General features: G+C 48.0%; 1 protein-coding gene across 2 annotated transcripts in view; it reads right to left on the bottom strand.

Moving 5' to 3' along the window:
• Positions 1-20918, bottom strand: part of TLL2 (tolloid like 2) — a gene marked incomplete at both ends in the record, with an annotated part of 116185 nt that overhangs the window by 15684 nt on the left and 79583 nt on the right. For both annotated transcript variants that reach the window (XM_080822741.1, XM_080822740.1), the window contains 5 exons: positions 3008-3203; positions 3701-3846; positions 4769-4885; positions 14362-14464; positions 19670-19785. In XM_080822741.1, coding sequence (XP_080678867.1) covers positions 3008-3203; positions 3701-3846; positions 4769-4885; positions 14362-14464; positions 19670-19785 — 678 coding nt within the window. The remainder of the gene's footprint in view (positions 1-3007; positions 3204-3700; positions 3847-4768; positions 4886-14361; positions 14465-19669; positions 19786-20918) is intronic.

The following is a 20918-nucleotide window of genomic DNA, read 5'->3' as shown; positions in this document are numbered from 1 at the left end:
ATTCAGGATCAAGCTCACTGATATAAAAGGGACGTCAAGCCAGGTCTGTGCATTAAGTTAGTGTAGGTGAGCCTCAGGTAATGCCTTCATAGGCATCTAAGGAAAAGTTTGCAAGCTGAGAATTGAAATGCCCTTGGAGTCCGAGGCTGGGCAATGCGGCCCCCGCCCCCAGGCTGAGGGCCTCTGAGGTCGCATGTCTGCAGCCAGGCCACCGCTGTTTGCCTGTAGTCCTCTTTCACTGGCCTGAGCTCTCGAGGACAAGGCCTATGCTTTCCTCTGTGTCCCCAGCGCCTAGCACAGCACCTGACACATGGCTTGATGACTGCTGAATGAATGCTGACTGTGGTGGAGGGAGGAGGAGGTATCTTCCAACCTGCAAAGGCAGCTGGGTCTCGTGGGTACCCAGAGCAAGCTGACTCAGCACCTTGCACGCCAGCGAAGCTGCCCTGAGGGACATGCGCCTGACCGTGGCCTCGCCAGTAGGGTTGCCACAAAGATACCCAACAGGCTTGACTACATTTGAATTGAGGATGAACGTGTCTTATCATTTCTTAGCCACGTGTGCAATATTTGGGACATGCTTATACTAAAAGATCATTCTTCATTTTAAGTTCAAATTTAATGGGGCATCCTTTTTTTTTTTTTTTTTTAATCTGGTTGCCCTTATCTCCAGCTTTAGCCGGTCCTCTCAAAACCATGCACCGGCCGATTAGCAGCAGCACCAGGAATGAGGTGTGGGTGGGTCGGTGCCACCGGATTACTAACTCTGCAACACCTAATTTGACAGAGCGGAGGGTGGACGTCACAGGAGAGGGACAGAATTAGAATAAATCCTAATCATTCGTGACACGTGCTAAGCAAAATCAGGCCTCCGGCAGCCGTCCACATGTTAGTCCCCGGAACCTGTGAATCCATGAGCTTACTTGGCAAAAAGGACTTCACAAATTCAATTAAGTCAAGGATCTTGAAATAGATTATCCTGGGATCTGGGGTGGGTCCAGTGTCAGCTCACGGGTCCTTACGACTGAGAGAGGGAGGAGGACAGTCAGGGGCAGAGAGAGAGAGGGGCAGCCGTGGAAACAGAGGTATGTGACGCTGCAGGAGACAGACTCAACTGGCCAGCCCTGGCTTCAAGATGGAGGGACACCCGAGCCAAGAAATGTGGAAGCCTCCTCTAGACGCGGGAAGAGGCAAGGAAATCTGACCTCCAGAACTGGAAGATGAGAAAGTTCTGTTGTTCTAAGCCTCCATGATGGTGGTAACTTGTTACAGCAGCCACAAGAAACTGATACATGGCGAATGCAAGAAGAAATCGTCACTTCCTTTTTGCCAAAGGTAACAATAACCACCTCAAAGACTCCTTCTTTAGCAAAGACAGTTCCTGGGACTAACCATTAGACAATGTGCATTTGCCTACACGGTTTCGTTTTCTCCCAACAGCTCTACAATAGCCTCGTATGTCATTTCTAGAAGCAAACGATTTGGGGTTCAGAGACTTCGGGTCACTTGCTTCAGGCCACCCAGCAAGCATTGCTGTTGCTAGGTCACGTGTGGTCTGGGCCGGGGCGAGGGGTGGGGTGGGTCGCACAGACTAACTTTCTCGGCATCTCAACCACAAGCTGACCTGCTGCAGCCTGGCTTCTTTGCTTGAGAAGGAAGGGACCACATTTTTTCCTCCAGTTATCCACAGCCTTATGATTCTTGTTCTGTTTCTGCTTGGGTTTCGCTCTCCCAGATGCCTCGAGACGAAAGAAGATGCCCCACACATCTGTGGGGCCCTTTTCAGCTTGGAAAGTGTCCCCACAGCCATCATTTTTGGGGGCTTCACAATGGATTAGGTAAAATGGGAAAATTGCTTCCCCTTGTTTCACAGAGAGCAAACCTGGAGTTTCAGTAAGGACCAAGAGATGCTCAGGCCCACACGGCTCCAGATGGGTTCCTCTGACACCCACGCACTTACGTAGAACCTGGGACAAAGGGCTAAAGAGGGGGCAGATGCGGAGAGTGGGAGTAAGAGAGGGACCAGGATTTCTGGACTGGCACAGCCACGAGCTTCTGGAGAGGAGGGAAGGAGGGGAAAGTGGCTTCCTCCCAGAGGTGAGTGGTGCTACTGAGCCACAGAGCTCAGAGGTGGCTTGCTAGTGTGCCGCCAGGCACCTATGACAGTGTGCTGGGGAATACCTGGGCCCCCCTTTTACAATGTGGTGTGAGGGGCTTCCAGGGCCCAGAGAGCAGGGAAGGAAGACCTGCCCCAACAGAAGAGTCCTGAGACGTCCCTTCTGCAAGGACCAGGCACGCTGTGCTTCCCATGCCATTCTGGGTCGCTTTCATCAAGACTCTGCAACACAGCAGGTCCCCAAGACCACATGGAGATTTGCTCCCTGAACCCCTCACTCTCCTCCCCACTTGAGGGGAGGTTTATACACCGGGGGCTGGTACGTCAGCAGCTGAAGAGGGAGGCTGCCTCTCGGGCCTACATCAGGGACTGCAAGGCAACACTGCTGAAGGGGTTTAGGCTCAGGAGTCAGACTGCACTGGGCTTCTTGACCTGCCACTTAATGATCTGAGTGACCCCCCAAGCAACCCTTCTCAATCCTAATCAAATGTGATCCAAACCCAACTCAAAGGGTTATTTTGGGAATTAAGTGACATCATGTCCACCAAGCACCTTGTAGTTTCTGACACATAGTAGGTGCTCAGTTAACAAGAGCGACTACATGAATATTTATTATCAACACTCAGTTTCCCTGAGGTTTACTAAGGGTAAACTTATTAAATCTAGTTTCTAACCACAGTGGCAGAACTTTCTGCCCTGTAGCCGCCCAGGCCGTGCCTGCTCATGAATCAGTGGTAAACTCGGTTAGAGGCAGCTTGAAAATGGGTCACCGCCTTCTCCCCACAGGAAGCCTTATTTGTGCTAAGGTTCCATATGGGTTTTGTGATTCTTAAGCCAGGGGGCAATACCTCTTCCTGTGACTAAAAACGGAAACAAGCTGCTAATTCATACCCTTGAAAAAATTGGCTGCAAAGCCCGCTTTATTGATAGAGCTGTCGGACACAAACTTCATCCACATTCTGTGGGAGCTCGATCTCACATCTTCCGGCTTCTCATAACCACAAAAATGGCCAATCAGGGCGCTCTCCTCCGTGGGGCCATCACGGATCTCCAGGTAGTCGTAGGCGCAGCTGTCATGCCTTTCAATCTAAACAGAGAAACAGAGGCAACATGGAAGGTGCCGGATGGTCTGGCTTTAAGGCTTTTTCATGTGAGAAGGGAACCTAAGCAATACTCTCAAAGATCTAACTAAGAGGCAGAGGGACCCAAGTGTGTCCTGAGCTCTCCAAGCTGTCCCTTACTTGTGGAAGCCCAGGGAGAACCAAACTGTGCAGACTAAGAGACAATACACACGGAAGACTGGTTCTATGCAACTTCCTGGGATCCCCTCCTAGACCTTCAGTACCCGCCCCCCCCACACCTCCCCCTGCCCCAGGGTGGCTGTCAGAAAGGAGGTGGATGCAATTTCAAAATTTGCAAAGATGTTGAAGCCAAATGTCCAGGTACGATGCATCGTGAGCTTGAAATGGTCTCTCAGGTTCTTGTTTGCAACCCACTCAATGGAAACCCATCTTTATGGAGCAGAGAGTGTCTAGAAGAAGTTGACAGTTATTTCATCCTTGGGAAAACCCGAGCGGTACTCACCTCAAAAGCTTGGAAGGTAAGTCCCACGTGAAACCCTTCCGAAACCGTAATCCTCCAAACACATTCCTTGGAAGGTCTGTAGTCATCGGGGTAGTTAGGAGATTGAATCTGACCAGCGTCTTTGTTAATGTCTCCCCCACACGTAGCTTTAGGAAGAGAGCCAGGAGAGGAGGAATGGGGTCCCTGGTCAGACGTTGGGAAGGAAATGAGTGACCACACGGATCACCACTAGGTGGCTCCACGTGGCAACATTTTCATCACCTAACTGGCACTGTGCCTCCGGAAAGGCAACTTGGGATTTTTTCCATAGAGAAAAGGCAGTGGTTCCCCATCTTTGCTATGCATCATGATCACCTGGGAAATGGTCTGAGCTGCGGAAGCAGGGGCTGCATCCCTAGACATTCTGATGCTAGGGGGTCTGGCGGAGCTCCAAGTAACAGTGATGTCTGAGTTCCCCGAGGGATTCTAATGTAGAGGCTAGGGGACCACTGACACAGAGGGACACACACACACACACACACACGTTATTTCATTTATAGAAACAAAACCTTGGCCTCTCCATAATTACAATTTACCCAATATGTGGAATAAACTTTAGCAGAAATGCCCTGGTGGCAGCTGCCTAGAGCCCAGACCTATTTGTTTCCTCAACTCAACCCCATGGTGGCCTCAGAGGCCCTTTCAAGAAATGCGGTTGTAAATATCCTGATCTTTTCATCAGTGAAACGAACAGAGGCCCAGAGTGGTTGGGTCCTTTGCTTGGGCTTGCACAGATATTCAGAGGTTGCTTTCATGTCCTCGGGGTTCTCTACCCTGGACGGGTCCCCCAGCTGCACTGAAATGGGGTTCGGCGGGGTGGTGACAGGTAGATGACACCTGTTCTGAAGGAGGCACAGCTGGTCTCTCTGCTTCCAGTGTGTAGAGGAAGGGGTCCCGGGGGGACGCCTCGGCCCAGCCCCTGTGGTGGGTGCCCCAATCCCCGGGGCTCTGGTAGCTGTCATGAAGGCCTGGGTGCAAGAGGGATGGGGGCTGCATGGGAAGGTCAGGTTTCTCTCGTCATGAACCAACCTTCGTACACTGCGAAGAAACCCTTGCCCAGGATGCTGCTGCTGCTCCGGAACTCCACCCAGAGCCGGCTGTCCGTGGAGGTGAGGGGCTCCGGGACTTTATTGCCACAAAACCTACCTGGGAACAGAAAAGACAGGTCAGGCTGCCGGCAGTTAGGGAGAAACTCATTACAGAGAGAGGGAGCGCCGTTTCTTCAGTGTGGCGCCCTGTGAGAAGGAGCCTTGGCTGTGGAGATTCACCCTGTTGTGCAAAGAGGAATAAAGGACTGACTTCTAGAGGATTCCAGACACCAGTCAATCGAAGAACCCAGAGTGTAGCCCAGACACCCCCTCCTCTGCCATGTGGGTCTGTACAGGTGTGGTGGGTAATGGTCTGAGACAGCGATGGACGTTCCCCCCCTCAGTATTTCCTACTACATACATGCCCTTCTTCGGCGGGCGGCATGCCTTTGGGAAGATACTCTGCTTCTCTTGCCTCAGAAAAGGGATGCCAGAGAACATATGATTTAAAAAAATCAAATCTTGTAGGCTCTTGAATTTCATAAGCATAGTCACAATCACAAAGTTTTGGAAGAACACTCAGTGAGGAAGAGCACATTTCCCTTTTTCACCCTTATAGTCTTAGAAAGATTGCTAGGACGAATGGGTGTAGGAACCAGAGAGAGAGAGGATTAGAGAGGGGATGACAGACCTTCTAGAAGGACCCCGTACACCGTCCCACCCTGAGCTAAGACCCTTGATGGAAAAGGATGATAGAGACCCCAAGTGGGTTTAAAGATCTGCGAGAAGGACACAAAAGCAAAAATGAACTATTGGGACTTCATCAAGATAAAAAGCTTCTGCACAGCAAAGGAAAAAAATCAATAAAACTAAAAGGCAACATACAGAATGGGAGAAGATATTTGCAAATGACACATCAGATAAAGGGCTAGTATCCAAAAATCTATAAAGAACTTATCAAACTCGACAGCCCCCCAAAAAACAAATAATCCGGTCAAGAAATGGGCAGAAGACATGAACAGACATTTCTCCAAAGAAGACATACAAATGGCCAACAGACACATGAAAAAATGCTCAATATCACACAGCATCAGGGAAATACAAATCAAAACCACCGTGAGACACCACCTCACAGCAGTCAGAATGGCTAAAATTAACCACTCAGGAAATAACAGATGTTAGCAGTGATGTGGAGAATGGGGAACCCTCTTACACCATTGGTAGGAATGCTAACTGATGCAGTCACTCTGGAAAACAGTACGAAGATTCCTCAAAAAGTTGAAAATAGAACTACCTATGGCCCAGCAATCACACTACTGAGTATTTATACAAAGGATACAAAAATAATGATTTGAAGGGGCACCTGCACCCCAGTGTTTATATCAGCAATGTCCACAATAGCCAAACTATGGAAAGAGCCCAGATGTCCATTGACAGATGAATGAATAAAGAAGCTGTGATATGTATATATGTATATATATACATATACATATACATTATATATATATATATATATATTGCACAGCCATAAAAGAGAAAGAAATCTTGCCATTTGCAATAATGTGGATGGAACCGAAGGGTATTATGCTGAGCAAAATAAATCAGAGAAAGACAAATACCGTATGATTTCACTCACATGTGGAACTTAAGAAACAAAACAGATGAACATGGGGGAGGGGAAGATAAAAACAGAGAGGGAGGGAAACATTAAGAGACTCATAACCATAGGGAATAAACTGAGGGTTGCTGGAGGGGAGGTGGGAAGGGGGATGGGGTAATTCGATGATGGGCATTAAGGAGGGTAATTGATGGCATGAGCACTGGGTGTTGTATGCCACCGATGAATCATTAAATTCTCCTCCTGAAACTAATACTGTATTATATGTTAACTAACTTGAATTTAAATAAAATCTTTAAAAAATAATAAAAATTAAAAAAGGATCTGGGAGAAGGACAGAACTGTGCCCCCACTTCCTGGGCAGAGCCCGGAGGGGCAACAAGACCTTAGATCCCCATGTCCCACCTGGGGTCAGAATAGAAGCATCAACACATTCATCCAGACATTAGGCCGGAGACAGGCATGCAGAGTTCTTCAGGCAGAGGGGTATGGAGGTGACTTTCCTGTAGTCCAGAGGGTGTGCGGAGCCACAGGACATCACCCACTGTATGTGTTCTAGGGAGATGTGGACTTGTAACAGATCTGAACTGGCCTAGAGTTGAGATAAGAAGGAGGCCCAGCAGCCACTTATGATTCTTTGCTCAGACAGAGGGCTGGAGATCAGGCAGGAGGACACACCGTAAAGCCAGCTGGGATGGCAAAATGGATGCCTCCCCTGCCACCATGCCTTGGGACAAAGTATATCCCTTATCAGACCCCCACATGGAGGGAAGAAAACACAATCTGATTGAAGTTAATTTCCCACTACCTGACAGAAAGGTATATAATTGCTGTTTTATTAACAGCATAATTGCTGTTGAAATTCTGTTATTGAAAAAAAAAAACAGAAATAAACATATATTCCTCAGACACTTGGGTCTAAATCTGAAATTTGGATCTTCTACAGAGGAAGAGGCCAAAGGTCATGCCTTTCCTGCTGTATAGGAATCCTTGACCCTATAATTCCTAATGCCGTCTAAAGATGGCAGCCATGCAGCAACCCCTTCGACCTCAGCCACAGCAACTTCTTCCTAGAAACCTTGTCAAAGGCAAGGGAAGCAAGGGCAAAAATGAACTATTGGGACTTCATCAAGATCAAAAGCTTTTGCACAGCAAAGGAAATAGTCAACAAAACCAAAAGACAACTGACAGAATGGGAGAAGATATTTGCAAATGACATATCAGATAAAGGGCTAGTATCCAAAATCTACAAAGAACTTATCAAACTCAACACCAAAAGAACAAATAATCCAATCAAGAAATGGGCAGAGGACACGAACAAACATTTCTGCAAAGAAGACATCCAGATGGCCAACAAACACATGAAAAAGTGCTCCACATCACTCAGCATCAGGGAAATACAAATCAAAAACACAATGAGGGGCACCTGGGTGGCTCAGTGGGTTAAGCCTCTGCCTTCTGCTCAGGTTGTGATCTCAGGGTCCTGGGATCGAGCCCCGCATCAGGCTCTCTGCTCAGCGGGGAGCCTGCTTCCCCCTCTCTCTCTGCCTGCCTCTCTGTCTACTTGTGATCTCTGTCTGTCAAATAAATAAATAAAATCTTAAAACAAAACAAAAATACAAGGAGATACCACCTCACACCAGTCAGAATGGCTAAAATTAACAAGTCAGGAATCAACAAGTGTTGGTAAGGATGTGGAGAAAGGGGAACCCTCCTACACTGTTGGTGGGAATGCAAGCTGGTGCAGCCACTCTGGAAAACAGCATGGAGATTCCTCAAAAAGTTGAAAATAGAGCTACCCTATGACCCTCCAATCATGCTACTGGGTATTTACCCTAAAGATACAAATGTAGTGATCCAAAGGGGCACATGCACCGAATGTTTACAGCAGCAATGTCCACAATAGCCAAACTCTGGAAAGAACCTAGATGTCCATCAACAGATGAACAGATAAAGAAGATGTGGTATACATATAAAATGGAATACTATGCAGCCACCAAAAGAAATGAAATCTTGCCATTTGCAACGATCTGGATGGAACTAGAGGGTACTATGCTGAGAAAAATAAGTTAATCAGAGAAAGACAATTATCATATGATCTCCCTGATATGAAGAATTTGAGAGGCAACATGGGGGGTTTGGGGGGTAGGGAAGGAAAAAATGAAACAAGATGGGATCAGGAGGGAGACAAACCAAAAGGGACTCTTAATCTCACAAAACAAACTGAGGGTTGCTGGGGGGAGGTGGGTAGGGAGAAGGTGGTTGGGTTATGGACATTGGGGAGGGTATGTGATATGATGAGTGCTGTGAAGTGTGTAAACCTGGCAATTCACAGACCTGTACCGCTGGGGCTAAAAGTACATTATATGTTAGTAAAAAATAAAAAATTAATTAAAAAAAAGATGGCAGCCACAGCGGGATAGGAATAGGGGTAGGGTGGGACATGAGCTGAGCTGTACTGATCAGTTCACAACACAGACCAGTCAAGGTCTACTTGGACTGGCGGTCATGGTTCTCTCAAGCACTGACTATGGAGTCACTCAAAAACCCATTTAATGTTGGGGAAATGGGGAGGGACTCTTTATGAGTAGGGATGTGTTTTCTTTTGGGGTGATGAAGATGTTCTGAAACTGACTATGATGATGGCTGGTTGCACAGCTCTGAACATACGAAAAACCATTGACATGAATACTTTAGATGGTGAGTTGTATTATATGTGAATCATATCTCAATGTTTCTTATGTCTATTCAACAGTTATTTGGTGGGCACTCCTTTATCGCCAACACCACTTAATTCTCCTTTCCCTTCTGAGAAATGGGAGGAGTGAGGTTCAGGGAGGAATAAAGGCCACTGTGGCCATTTCCTGATGGCCAACTGTGGATACATTCTCTTCGGAGACATGAGGTAGGAGCTGCTAATCTCCTTCTGCTTCCTTCCGATTCTGGCCACCTGCAGCTCTCTGGCTCTGGTGAGCTTAACATTAAGTGAGATGAGCTGAAACTTCTGCCGAGAATTTGGCAAGGAACAATCCATCAGAAGCCCATAAATTTTCCGTAATGGTTACTCCGGCATGGCCAATTAGTGTCAATTAATTCTTGGAAAACACCACGAAAACGTGGGGAAGTACTGCTTACCAGTGAGGAGAGAGGCTTGCTTGAACAGCCGTTCAACAACGTGGGATCACAAAAGGAATTCCTTCTTAGCCAAACCGAGTTTCAAGTCCAAATTTCTCCTTTTAAAACCCCAGCTGTCATGGCCACTGGAGACTGTTTGCAAAAAACAGAGGGACTTCCCATGCCTGCCTTGCTGCCTAAGAACCCAACCAGATGAGACAAACCACCCACCACCACCAGGCCACAGGACAACCCTGGTCTGCTCACTACTCTGGAGGAGGGAGGAGTTACTGCCTTGGCAAACCCAGACTGGCTGGGATAAATTACAGATTATTTCTAAGTAACTTCTCTCCCCCAATCGCTGTGTAATTCTTAACTAAAACCTTCTAATTTGTCCCCTGTTTTCTCAACACTCCCATCTCCACCATAATGGTTCTAAGGAAAGCCTTTTGCTTTTGAGCTTGACATTGTCCTAGGTACCCTACATAGATTATGTCACTGCATTCTCCTACCCCCGAATTAGGTACTATCCATAATCTAGGTTATGAGAAAACCAAGGATTGTAGAATTTGAGTTGAGCTGCATTCACTTTGAGTTACAGTCTAAGTTGTAAGTGAAGCGGGATTTGAACCTCAGCAGTCTGGGATCTTGACCTTCACCATCAATTTCACCTCCTAATTCATCACCACTGCCACCATCATCAAAAGGAAACTTCACTATTCGAGGTGCAATTCTGGACATGGTCCGCTTTTGGATGAATAGACAGGAAATCTGGTCTCTGGGAATGTACACATCATTCCCTGTTTGGACACAGACAGGAACGAAGGTCAAAGCCTCCAGCCATACAGCGAGCTTGTGGCGATGCCAGCCTTGGCATCACTTGGGAGATGGCCCCCGGCCCAGGGAGCCCCAGTAGTGGGGCCACACGACACTGATTGGCCAGCCTGGCCTTTCTGAACTTCCCTCCCCACTTCAGGGGAAAGGGGGGAGAGGGGCTTTTTGTGTACTGTGGTGGTACAGAGTACTCAAAGACAGTTCTGCATACAAGAGTACATTGTTTGAGCAATTCCTCCACCAGAAATAAGGGAGGGGAATCCAATTAACATGACAGTATTTAAGATTACTGGTAAATTCTCTCTGTAGGCCATCCCCATTCCTCTCCACTTCAGGTGCAATCTCATGAGTGACCCTTGAAACTGAAAAAACAATGTGATACCTTTAACCAGCGGTGAACTATTCTCATTCTACTTACACTTCTCTTTAATCATTTTGTGAAAAAGTGGGTCCCAAACAGCCCCCTTCCAAGAGAATGAACAGGCTGGGCAGAAGCTGGACTAGAGAAAAGGTGGCAAATCCCTGAACTGATTCTGGTTCCTGGCTTTGGAGGAGGAGTTTAATAAGGATATCAAGAAGAGGAAATGCAGATGAGGACACTACAAGTGGACTCCATGGGGAGTCATAAAGGGTTCATTCATAAAAAGTTATGCGTCCATTATGCCTGGATTTTCACACACTGCCCTGGGAAAATATGCAATGCACAGTTTTTCAGAGCAAGATGCATACTTTCACAATCCGCCCTAATCCGCTCTCCCTCCTGCCAAAGGGGCATTGACCTGCCTCCTCCCAGCAGATTTCATGGCACTGACCCCTCCCAGGGACCAGCTCGGCCCACACAATGCACTTGTTCCAAACACAAAAGTGCACTAACAACTGCATTTGGAAACATCAGAGCAGGGCCAAGTCGTTGGCAAAGGAGAATTCCCGCAAACGAAGAATGACGGTTACAGGCACTGGGCCATGCCTTGACTGTGGCGCGCGCACACACACACACACACACACACACTGCAAAAGTGTGTAAAATATAAGCCCCCAAAAACCCACACATAAAACCCAAACAAAACAAACCATCACCAACAACAACGAAAGGCAAAAGCCCCATCTCATCAATGGAAGTGCAGCCAGAAACGCCAGGATCTGCAGTAAGAAAGTTCTTGTTTCAAGTTCAAGAAAAGGGAATCCCTGGAAATGCCTCTGGCTGTGCCCATTCTCAGAAGCGTGTCTTGGCCCTCTCTGGGGAACCTCAGTAACAGAGAGCTTCCTTCCCCTGAGCCCTTTGAGTCTACCACATTCCTCTGGGGGGCGTTAGGGTTGCCAGATTTTGCACACAAAAATACGGGAAGGCCAGTCGCATTGGAATTTCAGATAAACAGTGAATCATGCATTTTATCTGACCGTTCTACTACTGGGATGCCCTTCTCAGAGGCAGCAGTCCCCACTCCCCATGACGAGGCCATCGGAGTTCTGGTCTGATCTCAGCCCCTAACTGGCTGTGCGGACTTAGCGAGTTGGTCCACGTTCGAAGAGTGTGGACTCCTCACTTTCCTGGTGAAGGTGTGGGGTTAGGGACTCTGAGATCCCTGCCTTGTCGAGGGGTTCGTGATTCCGTGCTGTCATGGAAACTCCCCCCCACCACACACAACCCCTTGTATTAATTTAATTAGAAAATACTACCTGAATGCATTCTTGTAAAAGATGTAGAATGATCCAGAAGTATACGAACCAAACCACCAAGCCACTGACTACCTGTGCCTCCTTTTTCAAAGGTAACCAGCTGCGGTTGTTTGATGAGCACCCCTGCGGTCCCCTTTCTATGTGGTGCTAAACAGGTCCCCATGCACCTACATTTACGGGGAAGCAGGATCATTCCATTACCCAGTTCATGGGGATTCTGATGCCGTAGTCTCCCAGGGATCTGTATTCACAGAAATCCTCCCAGCCGACTCAGGTTCAGGAACCCGGTTCAGGAACCTCTGCTAATCCAGAACGCAGCCCTCGGTCTTTTTGCCACACCCAGTCAGTACTACCTCGGAAGCCGCGCCTCCTTCTGGCTGCGAGCATGCGCTGTGTCTGCTTGCCTGAGACAGGAAGCGGAAATCCAGGGCAGGCAGCCGTCGCCCTGCGGTCGCGTAACCAATCCCCTTTGTCCTATAGCGCACACGCTCCGGTTTGTGCTTGGCTTGCCTACCTAGACGGCAGACTAGCCCACCGATGCCCGCGATAGTGGTGGTAACCTGGTACCCCCTCTCAGAGCCTGCCATGGCGGCTTTCTTGAGCACCAGTGCACACAGATTCCTTTCTGTTTGTACCTCTAGGAATTGAGACTCATGGTCTTCTGGACAGAAGGGGCTTATGTGATATTCCCAATGAAAGCTGACCTGGCTGAGACCCTGTGGCCAGACAGAGCTCAGTATTTGCCGGCCCCCTCGGGGCCACCCAGACCCTCTGTCCCAATCTCTTCTGACCTACCCAGAATCTGACTCGAAGGCATGCGTGGTCTGGCTACGGAACTCCCCCAGTTAACTCTCCCCCTCTCCTCCTGTTTCCATCTTTCATCTGCTGTCCCAACAGCAGTTCACTCCCAGGCCAGACTGTCAAAAAATAACCAGAGCGGCTTTTCTGCCCATGTGAGGATATGCCAGGGACAAAGACCTCAGTGCGGGCTCAGATTTATCAACCTGGAAGCCCCCCCGCCCTGCTATTTCTCTAAAAATGAGGACACTCCACTATCAGCCAAAACACTTCCATCTGGCTCCTTATAAATCTACATCCCTCTCTGGCCAAATGAGTCCCTATATCCATTTCCAGGACACTGTGCCATTAATTCTCTATACGTTCATCTTTTCAGGTCACCCATGGGAGATTGCAAATTGGTGACCAATCCTGAATGAACGGACTTTTCTCCTTGTGCCACCTGCCCACTGCCTCTTGCAGAAAGGTCCCAGCTGCCTTGTCACATATGAGTTCATGTGCTGTGCATCTACCAGAAAGGGTACACGCTTATTGTAGAAAAATTAGAAAATATAGCTAAACCAGGAAAAAAAAATTAAAAAATTCTTAAGAGAGAGAGAAAGTATGCGGGGTACAGGAGAAAGATGCAGAGGGAGAGGGAGAATCCTTGAGCAGACTCCACGAGGAGGGCAGAGCCTGACGTAGGGCTCAATCTCATGACCCCGAGATCATGACATGAACCAAAGTCAAGAATCAGACACCTAACTGACTTAGCCACCCAGGTGCCCCCAGAATAAACTAAAAAAAAAAAAAAAAAATACTCCATCATTCTGAAATAATCACTATATGTTATTTATTTATATTCATGATTCTACTTGATATTTGTACTGTAGATCACAGAATGGTTTCTTCCAGTGGAATCCAACCTGTACATGTTTAAAGTAGTTTTGTTTTGAGTAATTCTGGTCAGGATATTCACTTGGCCACACTCCCCACCACTCCTTCGTTTATTATCCAACCCCCTTGTCCTCACGTATGCCTTATTTCTGAGGGCACCTGAGTTTGCAAAGCCTCAAAATATACATATAATAGTATTTTTATTAAAATGGAATTCAACCTCATGTTGTCTTTCATAAAACCTTTTTGTGTAATGACATACAGGAACCCCTTTCTGTATCAATAAGCAGGCACCTCTGACTTTATTTTTAGTGGTTGGATAGTTTTCCCCTGGAAAGTTGTATCCCAGTTTTTTCAGCAAACCCCTACTGTTGAACATGTAAACTGTTTTCCATTTTTCCTGCTCCAGTGAACATCCCCAAAGCTAGAACTTTGCACGCTTCCTTAATTGGTTCCTTAGGATACATTCCAAGAAGCGGAATTGCTGGGTTGAAGGGCAGTCTCGGTCTTAAAAGCTTTTAACACGTGCTGCCAAATGGAGTGCTCGGAGTTTTACAACGACACCGACCCTTGCGAGCTTCCTGTGTCCGCTGTCGGGATGGGCCCTTCCACATGTTAATGGCATCCCATGGAACAGCCCATCACCCTTCTCCCAAGGCTTTCTAAAGTCAACTCACCCAACAGGGGGGCTTTTCTCCAGTAACCATCCCGGACCTCCACATAGTCATACCAGCACAGGCGGCTTTTAAACAAATCCATGGATGTGAAGTTCAGGATGATCTGTAAAGAGTGACCGTAAAGTGAGTTTTGGCAGCAGAGCCCGAGGACTCTTGAAGACCCATCTCGCATGCCCATGTTCTCACGTTACCTCTTAGCATACAGAGCTCTCAGACCACAGTGGGAGCGTCCTCGAAAAGACACGCTCACAGGAAACCTCGTGACATGAAATAATAAACCTTGAGCAGGATGGGGAGTAAACAGAGGAGATGAGTCCCCCGGTTCTGTCCTGGAGCTTTTGAAGTCACTCGGTGGTTTATAGGAAACAGAATGCATTAAAACGATGGGCTGGGACGCACTGAGACCGGGGATTTAGAAGGAGGTAGGGGTCAGTGAAGTTCAGAGATACAGAAAGATCTTATAACATCATCCATCATTCCAAAGGGCCTGGGGTTAGCCTGGGTGCATCTGAGCACCACCGTGATCACTGTTCCCTCAGCCATGACCTCATTCTTCTGAGATGGGGTGTAGCCGATAGCTCTCCTAGAGTTAGTCTGTTTGTTCGTTCATTCAGGCATTTGTTCATTCATTCGTTCATCACACCACTGTTAGCTGACCACCTACTGTGTGCCCGTCTGTGTTGGCCAACTGACATTGAAAGATCAGCAAGAGAGGGTTCTTGCTTTTAGGGAGTTCAGAGAACACAGAGGGTTCAGGCCAGTTAGAACACTCTGGAATAAATGTGGAAAAGAGAGGGACGCACAGGAAGGGAATCCTGCAGCCCCAGGGAGGGAGAATTAGAGGCTGCCCGGGATACATCTCAGAAGAGGTGGCATTTAACCTAAGGGGACTAGGGGCCCAGTGGGCAGAGACACAGGGCAAGAGCGCATTTTGGTGAGAGGGACTGAAATGAGCTCAGGCAAGGAGAGTTTGGGGAACTGTGTAGGTCATGCTGGTTGGTTCTGGAATGGGGAGTGAAGGCTGGAGAGCTGGGGGTTCAGATGGACTAAAAAGGAGGGTTTCAGTTCTTCTGGACATGCTGAAGCCATTCAGTGGATGTCCTTGTCCACAAAGAGTGGAGGGAGCTGGGTGGCCCTGTGGACTTGGCACACAGGTACTCTTCCCACAAACCTGCTACCCTTCCAGCTTGGGGCATCCCTGGCAGATGGCCCAAAGCAGAGTTTGAGCATCCCTTCTTCCTCCCCCCATCCAGCCCTGCAATGTAGGGTACCCATGCCATGTCTGCTGTGCTCGGCCTGTCTCTGCTCCATCATTTCTCTGCTCTCTTCACTCACCAGGGGCCCCATAAAGGCAGCCCTGCCCCACTACTGCAGTCAGGTCCCTCTGTATCTAAGCAAAGCTCCAGGCTGAAAGGCTGCAGATCAAAGTTCCAGGGCCTTCCCAGCCAGACTGAAAGGGCTGTTATTCGTTTGTCCCATTCTCCATGCCTCCCCTGCTTTGAAGCTCCTCTCTCTGGGCTTCAGCACATCTGTCCTCTCTCCACTGCTCTCTGGCCTCAGCTGGCTCCCAACTTCCCCGCTCCCCGGTGACTGTGATGGTCCCTTAGCGCAGCAGCATTTCCCTTCCAGCTTCCCCTTAGCGCAGCAGCATTTCCCTTCCAGCTTCCCCTCGCAGGTGACACCAGTCACTGGGGTGTAGCCCTTTGCTGTCATCTCTGCTTCGCCCCTCTTATTTATCCCCGAAGCTGACAGACCTCCTTCCCTTAAGATGTCTGTGTCCCTGCTGCAGGCCAGTCTGGTGTCCCTTCACCAGTGCTGTCTGCATCGCTCCTGCCATGCCCTGGCCCCTTCTGAGCACTTGGGCTTCTAGATCTATCTTGCTCTGACATCTTATTTCGTCAAACTCCTCCTACGCTCAGAGAACTTCCATGGCTTCCCCTGCCCCCATCTCATAAATTAAACTCTCTGCTTACCTCCCAGAGCCTCCAGCATCCGTCCTATGTGACCTTATTTCCCTGTGTGCCCTGAGGGATCCCGCTAATGGAAGCTTCCCCAGGCCTAGCTTCAGCACCCCCTGCCTCCGCCCCGAATCCCTTTCTGACTGCCCAAAAAGACGCAGCCTTTCCCTCCTTGGGACCCCCTCCTCGGCCTCTTATGGTGACTGCAGAGCAGGCGTCTTTAAGAGTCAGGCAGATCTGGATTTCTCAGCTCTACCATTTACTAGCTCTACCTCTCACTTGCCCACTTGGGTGAGTGATGTTTAGTTTCCTTATCTGCGAAACAACACGCACACCACTGGGTTATTGATGGGCCGCCCGAGAAACCGTATATTGAGCGTATCATGCTCTGTCTGACACACGATAGGCACTCGATAAATGCGGTCTTAAAAATCAAGCCACACTGAGTGCACACTGAGTGCTCCACAAACCTCCACACTAAGCACTTTTCACAAGCTGCCTGTCCTAATTAGCGTTGAGCATGTGCACCCCTTCCTTTGGGCTAATCCCACCCGGTATTCAGGTCTCAGGACAATTAGTACCTTCTTCCACAAAGCCCTCTGATCATCTATGAAATGAAGAGGGAGAAAATAATAGGCCAGCTCCCCTCCTGTGCTCCTGTGTTGTACAGTGTGTGTGTGTGTGTGTGTGTGTGTGTGTGTGTGTGTGTGAGAGAGAGAGAGAGAGAGAGGTCGATATTCTTTCAAACTAGACCAGTGGTTCTCAACCCTGCTTGCGGATTAGTACCAACTCAAAAATGTAAAAACTAATACTGGGCCAAGCAAATGCTCCTCCTTCAATGAAATCAGACTCCCTAAAGGTAAGGGGGGACCCTACCTAAACTCTAAGTCTCTTGAAGACAGGAATAATAAATTATCTTTCTTTTGTAGCTCCCACAGTGTTCATGTTCAGGCAGAAGAGCTCAGTCATACTGACTAGCTGGTTGCAATATAATTCTTTGGCTTTTCAAATTTTCAGAAAGGAAATATTATTACAACTTCCTTAGTAACACATTCATGATCGAAATGAATGGGATAATCATTCAGGCTGATTATTTTAAATATGTTAAGGAACCATAAAGACCACAGGAGAAAAGGTGACAAGCAAGAGGTGATACTTGAATCAATCAAGTTTGCTAATTACTAGCAGCTCAGGGAAGGCTGGGTGAAGCCAAAATGGAAATCATTGGTACAGGAATCTCAATGATATATATTTTCCCTGCCCACCCCCCCACCCCCCCAGTTAGCAATAATAATTAAGGCTGGAGGAATTTTCTGCATATCCCATAGCCTCTGTTAGGTAGGACAATTCAACAGTTTGGAGACTGCTGGATCACTTCCTCTTCCTCCTCCTTCTTCCTGCCTCCCTCTCATTACTGCCTCCAGCAGGCACAGAGACAGCACACGAACCCGAAGGAGACAAGCCTGGAGTCTCTCAGGCTCAAGATGACAACCACAGTGTCATAAATACTTAGAGCCAGAATAAGAGTCACACATGGGTGTTGTGTGTGAGCACACATCATGTGAGCACGTGCATGTGAATGCATGTTCAAATGCCTTTTTGCCTGACCCTTTTGTGAAATAATACAGGATGATGGGTAAGCATCCAGGTTCTCACCTGCACTCAGATCCCAACTTCGCAACAAACTGAGTAGCTTCAGGCAAGTCCATTTCCTTATCAGAAAAATTAATATGCTAATAGTACCTATCACATGAAATTCTGAGGATTAGAAGAGATAAACCGCATAATATGCTGAGAATAGTACCGAGGCCACAGAAAACATTTAAGTGGACATTGTTAACAGTTATGAATTAGGACTACCCAAAGGTTGGCTTCAGGCCTCCGGAAATCCATCATCCCCACTGCACCCCCAGCTGCAGGTTTTTCACTTGGCCTCTCATCCACTCACATGCCCATTCAACAAAGACTTTTTGTGTGACTATGTGTCATGGGCTGTGTTGGGTGCTGGAGACCTCAGGCTGAACAGTCTCTGTCCTCAATGAGGTTAGGGTCTAGAAGGTAGACAACCGGATAAACCAGCAATCATGATATTGTGAGACAAGCTACGGCAGGTATGACTGTAGGGAGCCTGACCCAAGGGACAGAGAGGGCATCTCAAAGATGGCAGTGTCTAGTCTGAAGAACTCTTGGATTTGAAGGGAGGTGTGAAAACTCTCTCTCTCTCTCTCTCTCTCTCTCACACACACACACACACACACACACATGTTTTAGGAATGAAGAAGCCCCAGGTTCCAGTTCTATATTTTACTGTGAATTTGGGCAATTTTTTTTAAAGATTTTATTTATTTATTTGACAGAGATCACAAGTAGGCAGAGAAGCAGGCAGAGAGAGAGGAGGAAGCAGGCTCCCTGCTGAGCAGAGAGCCCGATGTGGGGCTTGATCCCAGGACCTGGGATCATGACCTGAGCTGAAGGCAGAGGCTTTAACCCACTGAGCCACCCAGGCGCCCCAAATTTGGGCAATTTTTTAAGTGTCTGAGCCTCAAATTCCTTATCCATATGATGGATGTGAAGAGATACCTCCTGCCATAGGATTGAGAACTTACCACCCTTGGACCACAACAAAAGACACTGCTGCCCTAGCTCAGCTCTAGGGGGAATCTGGAGGGAATCACAGAACCTTCAGACCCAAAGGATCGTGCTCACCCGGAGCTTGCATAGCTCCTAGACCTCACTGCAGGTGACCAGGACCTTGGAGTTCCTATCCAAATGGTCCTGAGCCTACTTCTAGAGCATGCAGAAATCTCGGCCCTGGAATCCACCCTCCCAAAGGTAGACAGCATATCTAACCAATCTGCTCCTACTGGAGGAATAACTGTTTGCAAGGAGGGAGTGCAGAGTGTTTGGGAGAGTGGGCTGGGGTGTCACCATGGGTGCTTCTGAGATGAAATGGGGGTGCTGAGAAGAGAAGGAGGAGCCAGATGTGGGTTGGGGGCCAGCTCTCCCTACATTACTACCTCCCAGAGCAACACTCTGACGTGTCGAGGAAATCTCAGTTGGATCCTCACCTTCCAAGGCATTCTGATGGTGTCCTTATTAAGGGGGAAGGCTAGAGTCTACTTTGTTTTCCAAACTGTGAGCTTGATTTATAATTCACATGGACATTTTGCTTCTAGCCTCTATTTGTATGATACCAGTCGGAAGTCCAGAAATAATATTAAGCAAGCTGGCACACACTGGTGCTCATGGCATCGCAGCTGTTTTCACTACTGTCAATAATAGTACAACCCCCCACACCTCACCCGACTCAAAGAAAGCTATGTCACTTCCTGAGGTGGCTTCACACGTACCTTTTCCCCTGGCGTGACCGATATCCTCCAGACGCAGTGGGAGTAAGAAGGGTAGCCATTCGGGAAACCAGGTGCAGAAAAGTTTCCTGTTGTGTCCTGCAGGGTCTCCCCACATGCTGCACAAGTAAAACAACAACTTTGACTCAGGCAGGCAGACACGCTCCCCATCCCAGAAGCTCCCCGCGCCAGGCCCCGTGAACACCCCGTGACCAGCCAAAGCCCCCGGGATGCCCCTGTGAGAAGCGTGTGAGATCGATGATTTTCTTCTGGCTGATAGAAGTGAAAATAGGGTCTGGGCTCCAAAGAGCAATACCTAGGGGTTGCTGAGGTTCCTGAGGCTCTCAGGATTGAGCATGGACTCGAGTGGGGTGTAAGTTTCCCAGCCTTGCTGGGCCTTAGTTTTCTTGTCTGTAAAATGGGCAGGAGCTTCCTGAAGGGTTAATGACATGGATCCACTCAGTGCTTGGCACACAGTGAGCACTCCACACACAGCGGCTGTTATCATTATGACTAACATCTGAGGCAGCGAGCACAGAAAAGTACAAGTAGGTGAAGCAACAAGACAAAGAAAACACTCGGAAACCCATTTCATGAGAAACCCATTGGGTTGAATCTTGCCTCTTCTTTTTCTGCTGCTTATCTCTGAATGAGCTACCAAATAAACAGTCAAGAAAACTCAAAGATGACCAGAGGTACGGAAAGCTATTCTGCCCTTGAATATTGGAGGGTTGCCTGGTCACAAGTCTAGAAACTAGTCCTCACGTATGTGAAAAATATTTCCCACGGGTCACCCCCAGAGTGTGGGAAACAAGCATCCTTACCCGTATCTGCCTATATGCAACTCAACCTCCACTGGGCAACAACCCTGCTCTTAGCTACTAATTGAAATTACTGGAAGCTTCAGTTTTGAAGCTGCAGGAAGGAGTAGTTGGAGAGCGGCCCGTCATCAGCCTCAGGAAATCCTGGATGTTGGGGCTTCAATATCATGTTACTGAACAACTGCCAGGCATCATGAGGATTATGCCCAGCAGTCAACACCCCCAAGGGTTCCATGGAAATTATTTTAGAATAATCATCAACATTCTGCAAGAACAGATACATTACTCTATGGCTCCATGGTATTTACCAGCTGCCTCCAATCCTTTGGGGAAGTAAGAGGCATATACATTATAACTAAATAAATACTATGGCATTTCCCAGAGAATGCTATAATGTTTCTCTTTCAATTCAGCAAGGTTATATGATATGT

The sequence above is a fragment of the Martes martes genome, assembly GCF_963455335.1.
Source record: "Martes martes genome assembly, chromosome: 14".
NCBI lineage: Eukaryota > Metazoa > Chordata > Mammalia > Carnivora > Mustelidae > Martes > Martes martes.
The sequence above is the reverse complement of the archived record's forward strand: the minus strand, read 5'-3'. Positions and strand labels throughout refer to the sequence as shown.